Genomic DNA, 22,085 nt, shown 5'->3' with positions numbered 1-22,085 from the left:
TTCCATCTTTCATTTAGAATCTATGGAAATTATGAGAATAGAAAGTTTCAGGAACTTTTGTGAAACATCACAGCACAGTTTAAAAAAATATATTTGGCAAGTATAAGTCAAGACTGGATGATTTTTAGAGACACGATGGGAGGGGTTGAGGGTAACTGAAAAAGGTGGGATAAATAAATAGATAATTAATGTAAAATGTATAGTATGTATAAACTGGAAATAGAAGCCTACGTATTTTTGGTCCATTAGTTTACTTCAATTAGGGGAGCTGAGGTAGGGTTAGAAAAACATTTATTATAAATATATATATGTGGGATTGAAAATGCTGAAAATAATGACATTGGTAGAAGCTACCATCTATCTGCAATGTTAAAGCAGCCCCCTAAATATCTATATTTAAAACTCCATGGTGCCTCCTCCCAGAGTGCAAAGAACCTTGGCATGACCCTGGACAACAAACAGCCTGTCATTCTCTGCCAACATCAGCAGTGACTCGCTCCTGCATCCATAGAGTACGACCTTTCCTCACACAGGAAGTGGCTTCGGGTCCTTGTCCAGGCGCTTGTCGTCTCCCGTCTGGACTACTGCAACTCGGTTCCCGGGTTGTGCCATCAAACATCCTGCAACTTATCCAGAATGATGCGACCTGCCTGAGGTGTTCAACCTTCCCAAGTTCTCCCATGTCACCCCACTCCTCCTCACACTCCACTGGCTTCTAGTTGAAGTTCACATCCACTACTAGACCACGGTGCTTACCTACGGAACAGCAAGAGGAACGGCCCCTCGCCATACCTTCAGGCTATGATCAAACCCTACACCCCAACCCGAGCACACCTCTGTTCTCTTGGCCCTCCCACCTCTAAAGGAGGGCAGCTCAGCCCAGACCAAGCTCTACTTTGTCCTGACACCCTAACGGTGGAACCAGCTACCCCTTGAAGCTAGAATGGCAGAGTCCCTGCCCATCTTCTGAAAACATCTGAAACCCTACCTCTTCTTAAATAATCCCACAGAACCCACCCGCCCCCAACAAACGAAAAAGCTTGGACTTTTCTGATACTTTGAGGAAATGTGAATTTACTGTGACTGTGATACAGCATGTGGTCGTCTCACTTGACTATCTTAAGATGAATGCCCTAACTGTAAGTCGCTCTGGATAAGAGTGTCTGGATAAGAGTACATGGATAAGAGTACATGGATAAGAGGGCCTGGATAAGGGTGTCTGGATAAGAGTGTCTGGATAAGAGGGCCTGGATAAGAGGGCCTGGATAAGAGGGCCTGGATAAGAGGGCCTGGATAAGGGTGTCTGGATAAGAGGGCCTGCTAAATGACTAACATGTAAATGTAATTAAAGGAAGTAGAATTTTATTCAATAAAATGCAGTGAAATTCAAAATGTCTTATTCGTTCTACTCCTTACCCATAGACATGTTTATTTTGACATAATGTATGGTTTTATACCATGTACCATTATACCATTATACCATTTTATACCATGAGGAAACATTTGATTTTTAAAACTCATTCTCCTAAAACAATTTGAAAAATTCTAAGATCATGTTGTGGGTTGTCTATAATAATTCATAATGCCCTTATATGTTTTTAAATATCAGAAGAAGAAAAAATACATTTCCCAGAATGTATTAGATCAAACACTGCTGTATGGAAGGGAACAATCTCATGACAAAGGAAAAAAAAAACTGTTTGACATCTTTGAAATGGTATCTGTATTCTAAGTCCTATATCCTTTTGATAAAAGATTTTTTAAATGAACGAGACATTCATTTTTCATTTCTCAGTTGAATTGGTTTGATTTAAATTCTACTTCCTTCAAATTCAATTCAGATGATGCTTCCTGCAGGGTGTGGCCAATTAAAATTTAATTCAAATTCATTGTTTGAATTCTATTCAGAATTTGCCCTTGTGTGTGTGTGCGTGTGTGCGTGTGCTAACTCTGGCTAAGATGTTATTGATTATTAGTTATTGATCATGTCTCTTCCATAGGTAACGTACGAGGCCCATAAGGAGTACCTGGCTAAGATGTACGAGGAGTACCAGCGACAGGAGGAGGAGAACATCAAGAAGGGAAAGAAAGGTTCTGTCTCCACCATCTCCGGCCTGTCGGCCACGCCCGCCCCCGTCGTCAACGGCAACCTGGAGATCCGCGAGCTGGACGACCACTCACAGACGCAGACCCCAGAAAGCGAGGCCGAGTACGGAGAGGGAGGAGGAGTGGATTCCAGGAACCTGCTCGCTGAGGGAGGGGTGGAGATGAAAGGACCCAACGGGGAGGCGTTGACCCCTCGGGAACAGGGGTCAGGGGAAAGGGTCGAAGTTCTTGACCTCCTGGTGGATATCAAGGCGGAGAAGGTGGAGGCTACGGAGGTCAAACTAGATGACCTGGATCTGTCCCCGGAAGGGACGGTGGGAAGAGGAGGGATGGAGGGACTGGGTGGAGGAGGGATTGGAGGGATAGGAGGAGGGATTGGAGGGATAGGAGGAGGAAGGATGGAGGGACTGGGTGGAGGAGGGATAGGAGGAGGGAGGATGGGGAACGGGCCCCTGGTGGAGGTAGACTCCCTGCTGGACAGCGCCTACTGTGTCGTGGTGCGGAAGCTGAATGGCGACCACAGTAACCTGGTGCCTAAAGATGACACGGTGGTCACGGGGGCGGGGCCTGGCACCATGGAGGATGATGGGAACATGGGTCCACTCATCACCCTCGCTGACGAGAAGGACAGCGTCCCGAACAACAACGGATTCCTCTTCAGCAAGGTAGAGGTTATAAAGATATGGTTTTTTTAATAGGAATATTCCCATTGCTGTCAAGAAAGTGAGGCTTCTCTTTTTCTTATGTCATTTCACATCAATATGTTATTAAGAAAAAATGTAACGGGGTCAAAACACAGCAGATTTATTAATAATTAAGCACTAGGCATTGTTAGTCTTTAATTAAAACCTACAGGAGGGTAGCTCTCCAGGAAACAGGGTTGGAATTAAAACCTACAGGAGGGTATCTCTCTCCAGGAACTTGGCTGGAGTTAAAACTACAGGAGGGTATCTCTCCAGAAACAGGGTTGGAGTTAAAACCTACAGGAGGGTATCTCTCTCCAGGAACAGGGCTGGAGTTAAAACCTACAGGAGGGTATCTCTCCAGAAACAGGGTTGGAGTTAAAACCTACAGGAGGGTAGCTCTCCAGAAACAGGGTTGGAGTTAAAACCTCGAGGAGGGTATCTCTCCAGAAACAGGGTTGAAGTTAAAACCTACAGGAGGGTATCTCTCTCCAGGAACAGGGTTGGAGTTTAAATACAGGAGGGTATCTCTCTAGGAACAGGGTTGGAGTTAAAACCTACAGGAGGGTGTCTCTCTCCAGGAACAGGGTTGGAGTTTAAATACAGGAGGGTATCTCTCCAGAAACAGGGTGGGAGTTTAAACCTACAGGAGGGTATCTCTCTAGGAACAGGGTTGGAGTCTTGGAGAGACTTGCTGAATTGTCTTTCTATCTTATCTTTTTAAGGTTGATGAGAAGCTGCTTCCAGCGCTGGCTGCCACAGACCCTCTGGTCCCTCCCAGCCCGGACCAGCCCCTCTCCTCGGGCCCCGTCCACTCCTCCACCTGCCCCAGTGATGACCTGAGTCTTCTGGCCCACATGACCTCATGCGGGGGCTCAGACCTGAGCCAAGCCCATGGAGGGCTCCCCGAAGACGGGCCCTTGAATATCCAGAGCCCCCTGGCTGACATCAGCTCCATCGCCCAGAGAGAGAGCCAGGCAGCTGAGATCCAGGGCTACACAGAGGTAGAGGTCCCGTCTGGGGCAGATAGAGAGGCGGCGGGGGGTAAGGCTGGAGGTGACGCGGCTAGCACCACATCTGATACAGAAAGGTCTGATGATGGAAAGGACAAAGAGATGAAGAAGATACAGACCACGGCTACTACTCAGGTGGGTGACGTAAATATCTTACCTCAGATGTAGGCCGTCATTGTAAATAAGAATTTGTTGTTAACTTACTTGGCAATTGAAATACATTTTTTTTTTTTAAATGTAATAAAAAAATTATAATCATGTTTTAAACCAAGTAAGATAACTCTGGTCCTTCAATTGCTACTGTACTTAGCCCTGTCTTCAATAACTGAAAGACTGATCTAAGCTAACGTTTACACTGCTGGCTAACACTGCTGGCGTACACTGCTGGCTAACACTGCTGGCTAACACTGCTGGCTAACACTGCTGGCTTACACAGCTGGCTAACACTGCTGGCTAACACTGCTGGCTAACACTGCTGGCTAACACAGCTGGCTAACACTGCTGGCTTACACAGCTGGCTTACACTGCTGGCTAACACTGCTGGCTAACACTGCTGGCTAACACTGCTGACGTACACAGCTGGCTAACACTGCTGGCTTACACAGCTGGCTAACACTGCTGGCTAACACTGCTGGCTAACACTGCTGGCTAACACAGCTGGCTAACACCAGTAGCAGTAAATTGATCCCAAACAATCCGGATACCTTCAAACTAAAAAAAAAGCTAACTTAGTTATAGTTGTTAGCTTAGCTTCTGTAGCAGTTTTATTTTCAATATTCAGGTTCTTTTGACTGTTGTTTTAAAGCTCATGTATTGTTTCCCTCCACAGTGATCCAGTTTGAGATACACCTAGCTATTTAGCTTAGCCAATTAGCTTTTTGCTTTTTGCTGAAGATATTGTTGTTAGGCTAGCAATTGTAGTTAACCAATTCAGCTGTCATTGTTGCTAGTTTACCAGTTGCTAGTTTACCACCATTCCTTTACCTGTCCCTCCTCCCTAGGTGCTCCGTGGTCGACCGGCGACCCAGTCCGAGCGTGACCCGTCTCTCTACTTCCCCCTACAGGCCCGTTTCTCTACTTCCCCCTACAGGCACTCCGTGGTCGACCTGCGACCCAGTTGGAGCGTAACCTGTCTCTCTACTTCCCCCTACAGGCTCTCCGTGGTCGACCGGCGACCCAGTTGGAGCGTAACCTGTCTCTCTACTTCCCCCTACAGGCACTCCGTGGTCGACCGGCGACCCAGTTGGAGCGTAACCTGTCTCTCTACTTCCCCCTACAGGCCCGTCTCCCTACTTCCCCCTACAGGCACTCCGTGGTCGACCGGCGACCCAGTTGGAGCGTAACCCGTCTCTCTACTTCCCTCTACAGGCACTCCGTGGTCGTACGGCGACCCAGTTGGAGCGTAACCTGTCTCTCTACTTCCCTCTACAGGCACTCCGTGGTCGACCGGCGACTCAATCAGAGCGTAACCTGTCTCTCTACTTCCCCCTACAGGCACTCCGTGGTCGTACCCAGTTGGAGCGTGACCTGCGTGTGGACCTGGGCTTCAGAGGGATGATGACAGAACCCATGACGGAGGAGCAGCGGCGCCAGTTCAGCCCCGGGCCTCGCACCACCATGTTCCGTATCCCAGAGTTCAAGTGGTCGCCCATGCACCAGCGCCTCCTCACAGACCTGCTGTTCGCCCTGGAGAGCGACGTACACCTGTGGAGGAGGTGAGAGTGGTCGGACTGTGTTTGTTTACGTCCCCTGTTAGTGAGCATTTCTCATTTGTCTCAAGATAATCCATCCACCTGACAGGTGTGGCATATCAAGAAGCTGATTAAACAGCGTGATCATTACACATGTGCACCTTGTGCTGGGGACAATAAGCCTCTAAAATGGGCAGTTTTGTCACACAACACAATGCCACAGATTTCTCAAGTTTTGAGGGAGCGTGCAATTGGCATGCTGACTGCAGGAATGTCCACCAAAGCTGTTGACAGATAATTGAATGTTAATTTCTCTACCTTAAGCCACCTCCAACATCGTTTAGAGAATTTGGCAGTATGTCCAATCGGCCTCACAACCACAGACCGCATGTAACCACGCCAGTTCAGGACCTCCACACCTGGCTTCTTCACCTGCGGGATCGTCTGAGACCAGCCACACGGACAGCTGATGAAATTGAGGATTATTTCTTTCTGCCTTTTTGTGGGGAAAAATGCATTCTGATTGGCTGGGCCTCACTCTCCAGTAGGTGGTGACCCAAAACACACGGCCAAGGCAACAAAGGACTGGCTCAAGAAGAAGCACATTAAGGTCCTGGAGTGGCCTAGCCAGTCTCCAGACCTTAATCCCATAGAAAATCTGTGGAGGGAGCTGAAGGTTCGAGTTGCCAAACGTCAGCCTCGAAACATTAATGACTTGGAGAAGATCTGCAAAGAGGAGTGGGACAAAATCCCTCCTGAGATGTGTGCAAACCTGGTGGCCAACTACAAGAAAAGTCTGACCTCTGTGATTGCCAACAAGGGTTTTGCCACAAAGTACTAAGTCATGTTTTGCAGAGGGGTCAAATACTTATTTCCTTCATTAAAATGCAAATCATTTTATAACATTTCTGACATGTGTTTTTCTGGATATTTTTTTTGTTATTCTGTCTCTCACTGTTCAAATAAACCTACCATTAAAATTATAGACTGATCCTTTCTTTGTCAGTGGGCAAACATACAAAATCAGCAGGGGATCAAATACTTTTTTCCCCCACTGTAAGTGAAATAATCTCTCTGTTAACAATGTTGGAAAAATGACTTGTGTCATGCACAAACTAGATGTCCTAACCGACTTGCCAAAACTATAGTTTGTTAACATGAAATGTGTGGAGTGGTTGAAAAACGAGTTTTAATGACTCCAACCTAAGTGTATGTAAACTTCCCGACTTCAACTGTATATATATATATATATATATATATATATATATATACACTGCTCAAAAAAATAAAGGGAACACTTAAACAACACAATGTAACTCCAAGTCAATCACACTTCTGTGAAATCAAACTGTCCACTTAGGAAGCAAGACTGATTGACAATAAATTTCACATGCTGTTGTGCAAATGGAATAGACAACAGGTGGAAATTATAGGAAATTGGCAAGACACCCCCAATAAAGGAGTGGTTCTGCAGGTGGGGACCACAGACCACTTCTCAGTTCCTATGCCTTCTGGCTGATGTTTTGGTCACTTTTGAATGCTGGCGGTGCTTTCACTCTAGTGGTAGCATGAGACGGAGTCTACAACCCACACAAGTGGCTCAGGTAGTGCAGCTCATCCAGGATGGCACATCAATGCGAGCTGTGGCAAGAAGGTTTGCTGTGTCTGTCAGCGTAGTGTCCAGAGCATGGAGGCGCTACCAGGAGACAGGCCAGTACATCAGGAGACGTGGAGGAGGCCGTAGGAGGGCAACAACCCAGCAGCAGGACCGCTACCTCTGCCTTTGTGCAAGGAGGAGCAGAAGGAGCACTGCCAGAGCCCGGCAAAATGACCGCCAGCAGGCCACAAATGTGCATGTGTCTCCTCAAACGGTCAGAAACAGACTCCATGAGGGTGGTATGAGGGCCCGACATCCACAGGTGGGGGTTGTGCTTACAGCCCAACACCGTGCAGGACGTTTGGCATTTGCCAGAGAACACCAATATTGGCAAATTCGCCACTGGCGCCCTGTGCTCTTCACAGATGAAAGCAGGTTCACACTGAGCATGTGACAGACGTGACAGAGTCTGGAGACGCCGTGGAGAACGTTCTGCTGCCTGCAACATCCTCCAGCATGACCGGTTTGGCGGTGGGTCAGTCATGGTGTGGGGTGGCATTTCTTTGGGGGGCCGCACAGCCCTCCATGTGCTCGCCAGAGGTAGCCTGACTGCCATTAGGTACCGAGATGAGATCCTCAGACCCCTTGTGAGACCATATGCTGGTGCGGTTGGCCCTGGGTTCCTCCTAATGCAAGACAATGCTAGACCTCATGTGGCTGGAGTGTGTCAGCAGTTCCTGCAAGAGGAAAGCATTGATGCTATGGACTGGCCCGCCCGTTCCCCAGACCTGAATCCAATTGAGCACATCTGGGACATCATGTCTCGCTCCATCCACCAACGCCACGTTGTACCACAGACTGTCCAGGAGTTGGGGGATGCTTTAGTCCAGGTCTGGGAGGAGATCCCTCAGGAGACCATCCGCCACCTCATCAGGAGCATGCCCAGGCGTTGTAGGGAGGTCATACAGGCACGTGGAGGCCACACACACTACTGAGCCTCATTTTTACTTGTTTTAAGGACATTACATCAAAGTTGGATCAGCCTGTAGTGTGGTTTTCCACTTTAATTTTGAGTGTGACTCCAAATCCAGACCTCCATGGGTTGATAAATTGGATTTCCATTGATTATTTTTGTGTGATTTTGTTGTCAGCACATTCAACTATGTAAAGAAAAAAGTATTTAATAAGATGATTTCTTTCATTCAGATCTAGGATGTGTTGTTTAAGTGTTCCCTTTATTTTTTTGAGCAGTATATATACACACAGTGCATTCGAAAAAGTATTAAGACCCCTTCAATGTAGACATCAACCCTAAGCACACAGCCAAGACAACGCAGGAGTGGCTTCGGGACAAGTCTCTGAATGTCCTTGAGTGGCCCAGCCAGAGCCCGGACTTGAACCCGATTGAACAGCTCTGGAGAGACCTGAAAATAGCTGTGCAGCAACGCTCCCCATCCAACCTGACAGAGTTTGAGAGGATCTGCAGAGAAGAATGGGAGAAACTCCCCAAATACAGGTGTGCCAAGCTTGTAGCATCATACCTAAGAAGACTGGAGGCTGTAATCGCTGCTTCAACAAAGTACTGAGTAAAGGGTCTGAATACTTATGTAAATGTCCTTTTTCAGTTTATGATTTTTTATAAATTTGCTAAAATGTCTAAAAACATGTTTTTGTCAGTATGGGGTATTGTGATGTCAGTAGGGGGTATTGTGATGTCAGTAGGGGGTATTGTGATGTCAGTAGGGGGTATTGCGTGTAGATTGATTGGGGGGGGGGGGCAACTTATTCCACATTTTCCAGCCTGAATTGAAAATGTTTCAAATATTATTATTTTTTACCAATCTACACACAATACCCCATAAAAAAAGTGAAAATAAAAAACAGAAATATCGGATTTACATAAGTATTCACTCCCCGAAGTCAATACATGTTTTTTATATATACAGTAGGTCAAATTGAAAAGATCAAGATACATGAAATGGAAAAACTAACTAAACTTACAGAATATATTCTCAGCAGACAGTGTTTCAGAGGGAATAATGGAAACTCCATGGAAGTGTTTCTAAGAAAATAGTTGTTCTGTGGACTCATGCCTTCCAGGATGTAAGGAAGAGTTATTCTGTGGACTCATGCCTTCCAGGATGTGAGGAAGAGTTATTCTGTGGACTTATGCCTTCCAGGATGTAAGGAAGAGTTATTCTGTGGACTCATGCCTTCCAGGATGTAAGGAAGAGTTATTCTGTGGACTCAAACCTTCCAGGATGTGAGGAAGAGTTATTCTGTGGACTTATGCCTTCCAGGATGTGAGGAAGAGTTATTCTGTGGACTTATGCCTTCCAGGATGTAAGGAAGAGTTATTCTGTGGACTCATGCCTTCCAGGATGTAAGGAAGAGTTATTCTGTGGACTCATGCCTTCCAGGATGTGAGGAAGAGTTATTCTGTGGACTTATGCCTTCCAGGATGTGAGGAAGAGTTATTCTGTGGACTTATGCCTTCCAGGATGTAAGGAAGAGTTATTCTGTGGACTCATGCCTTCCAGGATGTAAGGAAGAGTTATTCTGTGGACTCATGCCTTCCAGGATGTGAGGAAGAGTTATTCTGTGGACTTATGCCTTCCAGGATGTGAGGAAGAGTTATTCTGTGGACTCATGCCTTCCAGGATGTGAGGAAGAGTTATTCTGTGGACTCATGCCTTCCAGGATGTGAGGAAGAGTTATTCTGTGGACTCATGCCTTCCAGGATGTAAGGAAGAGTTATTCTGGTGACTCATGCCTTCCAGGATGTGAGGAAGAGTTATTCTGTGGACTCATGCCTTCCAGGATGTAAGGAAGAGTTATTCTGTGGACTCATGCCTTCCAGGATGTAAGGAAGAGTTATTCTGTGGACTCATGCCTTCCAGGATGTAAGGAATGATGTCATAATGACTAGCAGGTGCAGACAATGACACAGAAAATAACCTGGAGACGTATCATCCCCTTGTGTAAAACAATTTATTATTAACCCCTCTCTCCCCTCCCTCTCCCCTCCCGCTCTCCTCCTCTCTCCCATTTTCTATCTTCTCTCTTCCTTTCCTCTCTCCCCTCTCTTCCTCTCCTCCCTCTCTCCTACTCTCTCCTCCCTCTCTCCTCCCTCTCCTCTCTCTCTCCTCTCTCTCCTCCCTCTCCTCTCTCTCCTCTCTCTCCTCTCTCTCCTCCCTCTCTCCTCCCTCTCTCCTCCCTCTCTCCTCCCTCTCCTCCCTCTCTCCGCCCTCTCTCCTCCCGCTCTCCTCTCCTCTCCTCCCGCTCTCCTCTCCTCTCCTCTCCTCTCCTCTCCTCTCCTCTCCTCTCCTCTCCTCTCCTCTCTCCAGCCATTCGACCAAGTCAGTGATGGACTTTGTGAACAGCAATGAGAACATCATCTTTGTCCACAACACCATTCATCTCATCTCTCAGATGGTGGACAACATCATCATCGCCTGTGGAGGAATCCTTCCTCTACTCTCTGCTGCCACCTCCCCCTCTGTAAGTGTGGCTCACTGCTGCCCCCTTTTGGTGGGGGAGGCGAACTGCAGGACGACTCGTGTTGATCAGACCTGGGGCCTCATGTATCAAACGTGCGTACATTTCTCCGTAAATTCAGGCGTACGTGAAGATTCTAGGATTTGCGTAAGGCAACATGACGTACGCAACATATACGCATGTTTTCATTGATAAATCAGAACCTTACTATATTTGTGCGCTTGTGTACGAGCGTTACAATCCTGCCTGCAAAACACACTCCTTTTACGGGAGCGAAAACGCCCTCATTTGCTGTACGATTTGGAGATGTTGGAACTGGGCCATGATAGTTCCTAAAGGGAAAGCATAATGGCAGGTTTGATCCCATTTGTATTAGTGGTCAGAATGTGTTCATCATTTTGCAGTGACTTTCAAACAAAAAAATGCATACCTCCTATAGTGAGTGCCAAACGAACACGCGGTGCCAAACGGCCACGCACTGCCAAACGGCCACGCACTGCCAAACGGCCACGCGGTGCCAAACTGCCACGCACTGCCAAACGGCCACGCGGTGCCAAACAGTAATGCAGTGACAAACGGCCACTCAGTCTGCAAGATTTATTGTCAATTGAACCATTTTAAACTAAATATTGCCTACCGCCCACACTTTTTTTCCCTCCAATATTTTGTTTTTTTGTTTGTTTTTCTGTCTCCTGCCTTGGTATTGGCTCTGAGATTAAATAGACTGTGATGTCACGCTCCAATCGCACGCCAATACTGTAATCTACCAATACTGTAGCCTACCAATACTGTAGTCTACCAATACTGTAGTCTACCAATAATGTAGGCTACGAAAATACTGTAGCCTACCAATACTGTAGTCTACCAATACTGTAGTCTACCAATACTGTAGCCTACCAATACTGTAGTCTACCAATGCTGTAGTCTACCAATACTGTAGTCTACCAATACTGTAGCCTACCAATACTGTAGCCTACCAATACTGTAGTCTACCAATACTGTAGCCTACCAATGATGTAGCCTACCAATGCTGTAGCCTACCAATACTGTAGCCTACCAATACTGTAGTCTACCAATATTGTAGTCTACCAATGCTGTAGCCTACCAATGCTGTAGCCTACCAATGCTGTAGCCTACCAATACTGTAGCCTACCAATACTGTAGTCTACCAATATTGTAGTCTACCAATGCTGTAGCCTACCAATGCTGTAGCCTACCAATGCTGTAGCCTACCAATACTGTCAAACATTTAAAATAGGCTACCGGCCTATTTTCTTTGGAGCATGGTTGGCTATTGAATGAGCGGTGGATAAATGGTAGTCTAATATTTGAGTAGAGGGAGTAAACCAGTCATGAAAGGAGAGACATGTCCTGCAGTGTAATTACCATTTAGGCCTATATAATAAAATATATATTAAAATATATATAATAAAATATATATGATAAATATGAGGCTACATGTTGCTATGCTAACTTCTTACCAACGGAAAATGCATCTGTTTTACCATTTAGGCCTATCTAATAAAATATATATGATAAAATAAATATATGTTTTAAAATGTTATTAGCATAGCATTATTATAATTCCCATGCTTAAAACACCTCCATTTCCCCCCAGAAAAACAATTTTTTGCTTGCAATATAATTGATCGACCACTACACGTTGTCCGTACGCGTGGTCTGAGCTGTACTTGGAGACAGGCAGACTTTCCCGCAACTTTAAAATTGATAAATACCAACCACCGTATGCAAACATCTGGTGCATGCAAGGTTTACAGTTTACACGCACCTTTTGACAAATGAAGCCCCTGGTTTGATGTACCATGTATCATCTAGTGGTTACTGTGGTTACTATCCCATGTATCATCTGGTGGTTACTGTGGTTACTGTACCATGTGTCATCTAGTGGTTACTGTGGTTACTGTACCATGTATCATCTGGTGGTTACTGTGGTTACTATCCCATGTATCATCTAGTGGTTACTGTGGTTACTGTGCCATGTATCATCTAGTGGTTACTGTGGTTACTGCACCATGTATCATCTAGTGGTTACTGTGGTTACTGTACCATGTATCATCTAGTGGTTACTGTGGTTACTATCCCATGTATCATCTAGTGGTTACTGTGGTTACTGTACCATGTATCATCTAGTGGTTACTGTGGTTACTGTACCATGTATCATCTAGTGGTTACTGTGGTTACTGTACCATGTATCATCTGGTGGTTACTGTGGTTACTGTACCATGTATCATCTGGTGGTTACTGTGGTTACTGTGGTTACTGTACCATGTATCATCTGGTGGTTACTGTGGTTACTGTACCATGTATCATCTAGTGGTTACTGTGGTTACTGTACCATGTATCATCTGGTGGTTACTGTGGTTACTGTACCATGTATCATCTAGTGGTTACTGTGGTTACTGTACCATGTATCATCTAGTGGTTACTGTGGTTACTGTGGTTACTGTACCATGTATCATCTGGTGGTTACTGTGGTTACTGTACCATGTATCATCTAGTGGTTACTGTGGTTACTGTGGTTACTGTACCATGTATCATCTAGTGGTTACTGTGGTTACTGTGGTTACTGTACCATGTATCATCTAGTGGTTACTGTGGTTACTGTACCATGTATCATCTGGTGGTTACTGTGGTTACTGTACCATGTATCATCTAGTGGTTACTGTGGTTACTGTACCATGTATCATCTGGTGGTTACTGTGGTTACTGTACCATGTATCATCTGGTGGTTACTGTGGTTACTGTACCATGTATCATCTGGTGGTTACTGTGGTTACTGTACCATGTATCATCTGGTGGTTACTGTGGTTACTGTACCATGTATCATCTGGTGGTTACTGTGGTTACTGTACCATGTATCATCTGGTGGTTACTGTGGTTACTGTACCATGTATCATCTGGTGGTTACTGTGGTTACTGTACCATGTATCATCTGGTGGTTACTGTGGTTACTGTGGTTACTGTGGTTACTGTACCATGTATCATCTAGTGGTTACTGTGGTTACTGTGGTTACTGTGGTTACTGTACCATGTATCATCTAGTGGTTACTGTGGTTACTGTGGTTACTGTGGTTACTGTGGTTACTGTGTGCTCTATGGTTGGAGTCAATTCCAGTCAATTCCAATTATCTTCAATGCTTTTTAGAACATTTTGGAATTGGAATTTTCATTATTTTCTGAATTAAAATGGAATTGAGCCCGACCTTGTTGTGGTTTTACACATTGGGTTTTTAAATCAGGTTGTGATAACTGTATTACTGTGTATTCTGATTTACGTTTAACTCGCCTCTTGTTATGAATATATCTTCAGTTTAACCTCTCTGGTACAAGTGGGACGGTAGCGTCCTACCTCAACAACAGCCAGTAAAATTGCAGGGCGCCAAATTCAAAACAACAGAAATCCCATAATTAAAATTCCTCAGACATACAAGTATTATGCATCATTTTAAAGATAAACGTCTTGTAAATCCAACCACAGTGTCCGATTTCAAAAAGGCTTTACGGCGAAATCACACCATGTGATTATGTTAGGTCAGCGTCTAGCCACAGAAAACCATATAGTCATTTTCCAGCCAATGTGAGGGCTTACAAATGTCAGAAATAGCTATTATATTAATCACTAACCTTTGATGATCTTCATCCCAGGACTCCATGTTAGACAATAAATGTGTGTTTTGTTTCGATAAAGTTCATCTTTATGTCCAAAAACCTCATTTGAAATTGGCATGTTATGTTCAGAAATGCATTGTCTCAAACAAACATTCGTTGAAAGTGCAGAGAGCCACATCAAATTACAGAAATATTCATCATAAACATTGATCTAAGATACAAGTGTTTATCATACAATTAAAGATAAACTTCTCCTTAATGCAACCGCTGTGTCCGATTTCAAAAAGGCTTTACTGCGAAAGCACACCATGCGATTATGTTAGGTCAGCGCCTAGCCACAGAAAACCATACAGCCATTTTCCAACCAAGGAGAGGTGTCAGAAATAGCGTTAAAATTAATCACTTACCTTTGATGATCTTCATCTGATGGCACTCCCAGGTCTCCATGTTAGACAAATGTTTGTTTTGTTCGATAAAGTTCATCTTTATGTCCAAATACCTCCTTTTTGTTCACATGTTTAGTTCAGTAATCCAAAAGGCGCAGGCACTAAGTCCAGACGAAAAGTCAAAAAGGTTCCATTACAGTTTGTAGAAACATGTCAAACGATGTATATAATCAATCTTTAGGATGTTTTTATCATAAATCGTCAATAATATTCCAACCGGACAATTCCTTTGTCTTTAGAAATGAAAGGGAACGGAGCTCGTGCTCACGGCTGCGCATGTGACGAAACTAAAGGCTTTCAGCCAGACCACTGGTTCAAACAGCTCTTATTCGCTCCCTTTTCACAATAGAAGCCTGAAACATCGTTCTAAAGACTGTTGACATCTAGTGGAAGCCTTAGGAAGTGCAATATGACCAAATTTACACTGTATATCGGATAGGCAATCACTTGAAAAACTACAAACCTCAGATTTCCCACTTTCTGGTTGGATTTTTCTCATCTTTTTGCCTGCCATATGAGTTATGTTTTACTCACAGACATCATTCAAACAGTTTTAGAAATGTCAGATTGTTTTCTATCCAAATCTACTAATAATATGCATATCCTAGCCTCTGGGCCTGAGTAACAGGCAGTTTGCTCTGGGCACGCTTTTCATCCGGACTTGAAAATACTGCCCCCTACACCAGTGAGGTTAACACCTGATTGTGCTACTTCCTCTCTCGTTCCTTTTGTTCATTATATTCAACAACAATACTACATTGGTTTATATATTAACTTTCATTATTTTGACTTATACCTTATAACCTTGAGTTCTCAAACAAACAAAAGTATTCTAACTTGATTTTATAAGTTCTGCTCGTTGTTTTAATCATTATCTCTCTCTCCTTTCTTTCTCTCTTTCTTTCTCTGTTATCTGTACTCTTTCCTTTCTCTGTTATCTCCGTCCGTTTGTGTTTCTGCTTCTGTCTGTTTGCGCAGAGTTCTAAGGTTAGTGCGAACACTGTAAGTTCCCGTTTCTTTCTCTTAATATATTTTCACTAGCATTCTGTAGCTCTGTTGTCATAGTGATATTGTGACTAACATTTGCTTTGTTGACATCCATAATTGTTAATTTTCTAGACTCTTATGTTCCTAGACTGTCTCTGTATATGTGTTCACGTATGGGGATCTTTGTTCAGTTACATAAGAGAGAAAGAGAGAACCTACTCGAAGCCATTATTGCAATAAAGAGAGGGAGAGATCTTCTCCCCTCCGAGCGTGTCCCCTCTATATCCAACCTAAATAGGGAGAGATAGATACATATAGAGATAGATCACAGAAAATTATAGAGATATAGAGAGAGCGATCACAGAGAGAGATATAGATATACTGTAGAGAGAGATATACTGTAGAGAGATATAGAGATATACTGTAGAGAGATATACTGTAGAGAGATATAGAGATATACTGTAGAGAGAGATATACTGTAGAGAGAGATATACTGTAGAGAGATATAGAGATATACTGTAGAGAGAGATATACTGTAGAGAGATATAGAGATATACTGTAGAGAGAGATATACTGTAGAGAGAGATATAGAGATATACTGTAGAGAGATATACTGTAGAGAGAGATATACTGTAGAGAGAGATATAGAGATATACTGTAGAGAGATATAGAGATATACTGTAGAGAGATATACTGTAGAGAGATATAGAGATATACTGTAGAGAGATATAGAGATATACTGTAGAGAGATATACTGTAGAGAGATATACTGTAGAGAGATATACTGTAGAGAGATATAGAGATATACTGTAGAGAGAGATAGAGATATACTGTAGAGAGATATACTGTAGAGAGATATACTGTAGAGAGATATCGAGATATACTGTAGAGAGATATAGAGATATACTGTAGAGAGATATACTGTAGAGAGAGATAAAGAGATATACTGTAGAGAGAGATATACTGTAGAGAGATATAGAGATATACTGTAGAGAGAGATATACTGTAGAGAGATATAGAGATATACTGTAGAGAGATATAGAGATATACTGTAGAGAGATATATACTGTAGAGAGATATAGAGATATACTGTATAGAGAGATATAGAGATATACTGTAGAGAGAGATAAAGAGAAATATATATAAATATAGAGAGATGGATATATATATATATATATATATATATAGAGAGAGAGAGAGAGAGAGAGAGATCACAGAGAGAGAGAGGGAGAGAGATCACATACAGAGAGAGAGAGATCACAGAGAGAGGGAGAGAGATCACACACAGAGAGAGATAGAGATATACTGTAGAGAGAGATATACTGTAGAGAGATATAGAGATATACTGTAGAGAGATATAGAGATTACTGTAGAGAGAGATATACTGTAGAGAGAGATATAGAGATTACTGTAGAGAGAGATATACTGTAGAGAGAGATATAGAGATTACTGTAGAGAGAGATAAAGAGAAATATATATAAATATAGAGAGATGGATATATATATATATAGAGAGAGAGAGAGAGAGAGAGAGAGAGATCACAGAGAGAGAGAGGGAGAGAGATCACATACAGAGAGAGAGAGATCACAGAGAGAGGGAGAGAGATCACACACAGAGAGAGAGAGAGATATGCTGTAGATATATAGAGAGAGATCACAGAGATAGGGAAAGTATTCTCATCTCTGTGTGGAACCTAAAGAAGGAGAGAGGAGATGGAGGAGGAGTCGACCCCCAGAAGGGGTCAAAGAGTGAGGAGGTGACCCCTGTCCCAGGAGGTGGAGGGACAGGCGTAGAGGTGCGTAGCGTACCAACCCAAACCAACCCTAGCACGGTGCCCTCGCTGTTAGTCCTTCACCAGCCCTCTTAGGAGACGCTAAGGAGACTGGCACGCAAGGCTAGCGTCTGTGTGTGTGTGTGTGCATGTCTGACTCCTCGCTGCCACTCCCCCCTCTCTCTCGTCCCCTTCCCCTACTCCCAAAGCCATAGATGTAGTACGCGGAGTTTGGCGAACCTCGTTACGCCAAACATCCCAAGATGATCACATTTTCTAGGGACACTTGGTGCCAACATGGCTGATGTGTAGCAGACATGTATTTATCTACATCTGTGGCTGGGTGTCACTGCTACTGTTCCTCTCCATGTTCCATAAGGGGCTTCCAGCACTGTGCCACCACCCTCCACTGGTACCTTAAACAGACCTGTAACTATCCCCCCACTGGTACCTTAAACAGACCTGTCACTATCCCCCCACTGGTACCTTAAACAGACCTGTAACTATCCCCCACTGGTACCTTAAACAGACCTGTAACTATCCTCCACTGGTACCTTAAACAGACCTGTAACTATCCTCCACTGGTACCTTAAACAGACCTGTCACTATCCCCCACTGGTACCTTAAACAGACCTGTGACTATCCCCCCACTGGTACCTTAAACAGACCTGTAACTATCCTCCACTGGTACCTTAAACAGACCTGTAACTATCCTCCACTGGTACCTTAAACAGACCTGTAACTATCCTCCACTGGTACCTTAAACAGACCTGTAACTATCCCCCCACTGGTACCTTAAACAGACCTGTAACTATCCCCCACTGGTACCTTAAACAGACCTGTAACTATCCCCCCACTGGTACCTTAAACAGACCTGTCACTATCCCCCACTGGTACCTTAAACAGACCTGTAACTATCCCCCCACTGGTACCTTAAACAGACCTGTAACTATCCCCCACTGGTACCTTAAACAGACCTGTAACTATCCCCCACTGGTACCTTAAACATACCTGTCACTATCCCCCCACTGGTACCTTAAACAGACCTGTAACTATCCCCCCACTGGTACCTTAAACAGACCTATAACTATCCCCCCACTGGTACCTTAAACAGACCTATAACTATCCCCCCCACTGGTACCTTAAACAGACCTGTAACTATCCTCCACTGGTACCTTAAACAGACCTGTAACTATCCTCCACTGGTACCTTAAACAGACCTGTCACTATCCCCCACTGGTACCTTAAACAGACTGTGACTATCCCCCCACTGGTACCTTAAACAGACCTTGTAACTATCCTCCACTGGTACCCTTAAACAGACCTGTAACTATCCTCCACTGGTACCTTAAACAAGACCTGTAACTATCCCCCCACTGGTACCTTAAAAACAGACCTGTAACTATCCCCCACTGGTACCTTAAACAGACCTGTAACTAATCCCCCCACTGGTACCTTTAAACAGACCTGTCACTATCCCCCCACTGGTACCTTAAACAGACCTGTAACTATCCCCCCACTGGTACCTTAACAGACCTGTTAAACACTATCCCCCACTGTACCTTTAAACAGACCTGTAACTATCCCCCACTGGTACCTTAAACATACCTGTCACTATCCCCCCACTGGGTACCTTATAAACAGACCTGTAACTATCCCCCCACTGGTACCTTAAACAGACCTATAAACTATCCCCCCACTGGTACCTTAAACAGACCTGTAACTATCCCTCCACTGGTACCTTAAACAGACCTGTAACTATCCTCCACTGGTACCTTAAACAGACCTGTAACTATCCCCCACTGGTACCCTTAAACCGACCTGTAACTATCCCCCCCACTGGTACCTTAAACAGACCTGTAACTATCCCCCCACTGGTACCTTAAACAGACCTGTAACTATCCCCCACAGGTACCTTAAACAGACCTGTAACTATCCCCCACTGGTACCTTAAACAGACCTGTAACTATCCTCCACTGGTACCCCAAACAGACCTGTAACTATCCCCCCTGGTACCTTAAACAGACCTGTAACTATCCCCCACTGGTACCTTAAAACAGACCTGTCACTATCCCCTCACTGGTACCTTAAACAGACCTGTAACTATCCCCCACTGGTACCTTAAACAGACCTGTAACTATCCCCCACTGGTACCTTAAACAGACCTGTAACTATCCCTCCACTGGTACCTTAAACAGACCTGTAACTATCCCCCACTGGTACCTTAAACAGACCTGTAACTATCGCCCCACTGGTACCTTAAACAGACCTGTAACTATCCTCCACTGGTACCTTAAACAGACCTGTAACTATCCCCCCCACTGGTACCCCAAACAGACCTGTAACTATCCCCCCACTGGTACCTTAAACAGACCTGTAACTATCCCCCCACTGGTACCTTAAACAGACCTGTAACTATCCCTCCACTGGTACCTTAAACAGACCTGTAACTATCCCCCCACTGGTACCTCAAACAGACCTGTAACTATCCCCCCACTGGTACCTTAAACAGACCTGTAACTATCCCCCCACTGGTACCTTAAACAGACCTGTCACTATTCCCCCACTGGTACCTTAAACAGACCTGTAACTATCCCCCCACTGGTACCTTAAACAGACCTGTAACTATCCCTCCACTGGTACCTTAAACAGACCTGTAACTATCCCCCCACTGGTACCTTAAACAGACCTGTAACTATCCCCCCACTGGTACTTTAAACAGACCTGTCACTATCCCCCCACTGGTACCTTAAACAGACCTGTAACTATCCTCCACTGGTACCTTAAACAGACCTGTAACTATCCCCCACTGGTACCTTAAACAGACCTGTAACTATCCCCCCACTGGTACCTTAAACAGACCTGTAACTATCCCCCACTGGTACCTTAAACATACCTGTAACTATCCCCCCACTGGTACCTTAAACAGACCTGTAACTATCCCTCCACTGGTACCTTAAACAGACCTGTCACTATCCCCCACTGGTTCCTTAAACAGACCTGTAACTATCCCTCACTGGTACCTTAAACAGACCTGTAACTATCCCCACTGGTACCTTAAACAGACCTGTAACTATCCCCCCACTGGTACCCCAAACAGACCTGTCACTATCCCCCCACTGGTACCTTAAACAGACCTGTAACTATCCCCCACTGGTACCTTAAACAGACCTGTAACTATCCTCCACTGGTACCTTAAACAGACCTGTAACTATCCCCCCACTGGTACCCCAAACAGACCTGTAACTATCCCCCACTGGTACCTTAAACAGACCTGTAACTATCCTCCACTGGTACCTTAAACAGACCTGTAACTATCCTCCACTGGTACCTTAAACAGACCTGTAACTATCCCCCCACTGGTACCCCAAACAGACCTGTAACTATCCCCCACTGGTACCTTAAACAGACCTGTAACTATCCCCCACTGGTATCTTAAACGACCTGTCCACATCCCCCACTGGTACCTTAAATAGACCTGTAACTATCCCCCCACTGGTACCTTAAACAGACCTGTAACTATCCCCCCACTGGTACCTTAAACAGACCTGTAACTATCCCCCACTGGTACCTTAAACAGACCTGTCACTATCCCCCACTGGTACCTTAAACAGACCTGTAACTATCCTCCACTGGTACCTTAAACAGACCTGTAACTATCCCCCACTGGTACCTTAAACAGACCTGTCACTATCCCCCCACTGGTACCTTAAACAGACCTGTAACTATCCCCCCACTGGTACCTTACACAGACCTGTCACTATCCCCCACTGGTACCTTAAACAGACCTGTAACTATCCCCCCACTGGTACCTTAAACAGACCTGTCACTATCCCCCCACTGGTACCTTAAACAGACCTGTAACTATCCTCCACTGGTACCTTAAACAGACCTGTAACTATCCTCCACTGGTACCTTAAACAGACCTGTAACTATCCCCCCACTGGTACCCCAAACAGACCTGTAACTATCCCCCACTGGTACCTTAAACAGACCTGTAACTATCCCCCACTGGTACCTTAAACAGACCTGTCACTATCCCCCACTGGTACCTTAAATAGACCTGTAACTATCCCCCCACTGGTACCTTAAACAGACCTGTAACTATCCCCCCACTGGTACCTTAAACAGACCTGTAACTATCCCCCACTGGTACCTTAAACAGACCTGTCACTATCCCCCACTGGTACCTTAAACAGACCTGTAACTATCCTCCACTGGTACCTTAAACAGACCTGTCACTATCCCCCCACTGGTACCTTAAACAGACCTGTAACTATCCCCCACTGGTACCTTAAACAGACCTGTAACTATCCCCCCACTGGTACCTTAAACAGACCTGTAACTATCCCCCATGGTACCTTAAACAGACCTGTAACTATCCCCCCCCACTGGTACCTTATACAGACCTGTCACTATCCCCCCACTGGTACCTTAACAGACCTGTAACTATCCCCCACTGGTACCTTAACAAGACCTGTAACTATCCTCCACTGGTACCTTAAACAGACCTGAAATATCCTCCACTGGTACCTTAAACGACCTGTCACTATCCCCCACTGGTACCACTTAAAACAGACCTGTGACTATCCCCCCACTGGTACCTTAACAGACCTTAACTACCTCCACTGGTACCTTAAACAGACCTGTAACTATCCTCCAC

The 22,085-nt window shown here is 44.8% G+C and overlaps 1 protein-coding gene across 1 annotated transcript in view; it reads left to right on the top strand.

Moving 5' to 3' along the window:
• The window catches only part of LOC115155048 (neurobeachin-like), a 161,732-nt gene extending 145,887 nt beyond the window's left edge, over positions 1-15,845 (top strand). The window contains exons 24-28 of the mRNA XM_029701843.1: positions 2,001-2,771; positions 3,515-3,937; positions 5,297-5,517; positions 10,438-10,591; positions 15,643-15,845. Coding sequence (XP_029557703.1) covers positions 2,001-2,771; positions 3,515-3,937; positions 5,297-5,517; positions 10,438-10,591; positions 15,643-15,705 — 1,632 coding nt within the window. The 3' untranslated portion in view covers positions 15,706-15,845. The remainder of the gene's footprint in view (positions 1-2,000; positions 2,772-3,514; positions 3,938-5,296; positions 5,518-10,437; positions 10,592-15,642) is intronic.
• Positions 15,846-22,085: the final 6,240 nt, after the last annotated feature.

Source organism: Salmo trutta, chromosome 19, assembly GCF_901001165.1.
Source record: "Salmo trutta chromosome 19, fSalTru1.1, whole genome shotgun sequence".
Lineage (NCBI taxonomy): Eukaryota > Metazoa > Chordata > Actinopteri > Salmoniformes > Salmonidae > Salmo > Salmo trutta.
The sequence above is the reverse complement of the archived record's forward strand: the minus strand, read 5'-3'. Positions and strand labels throughout refer to the sequence as shown.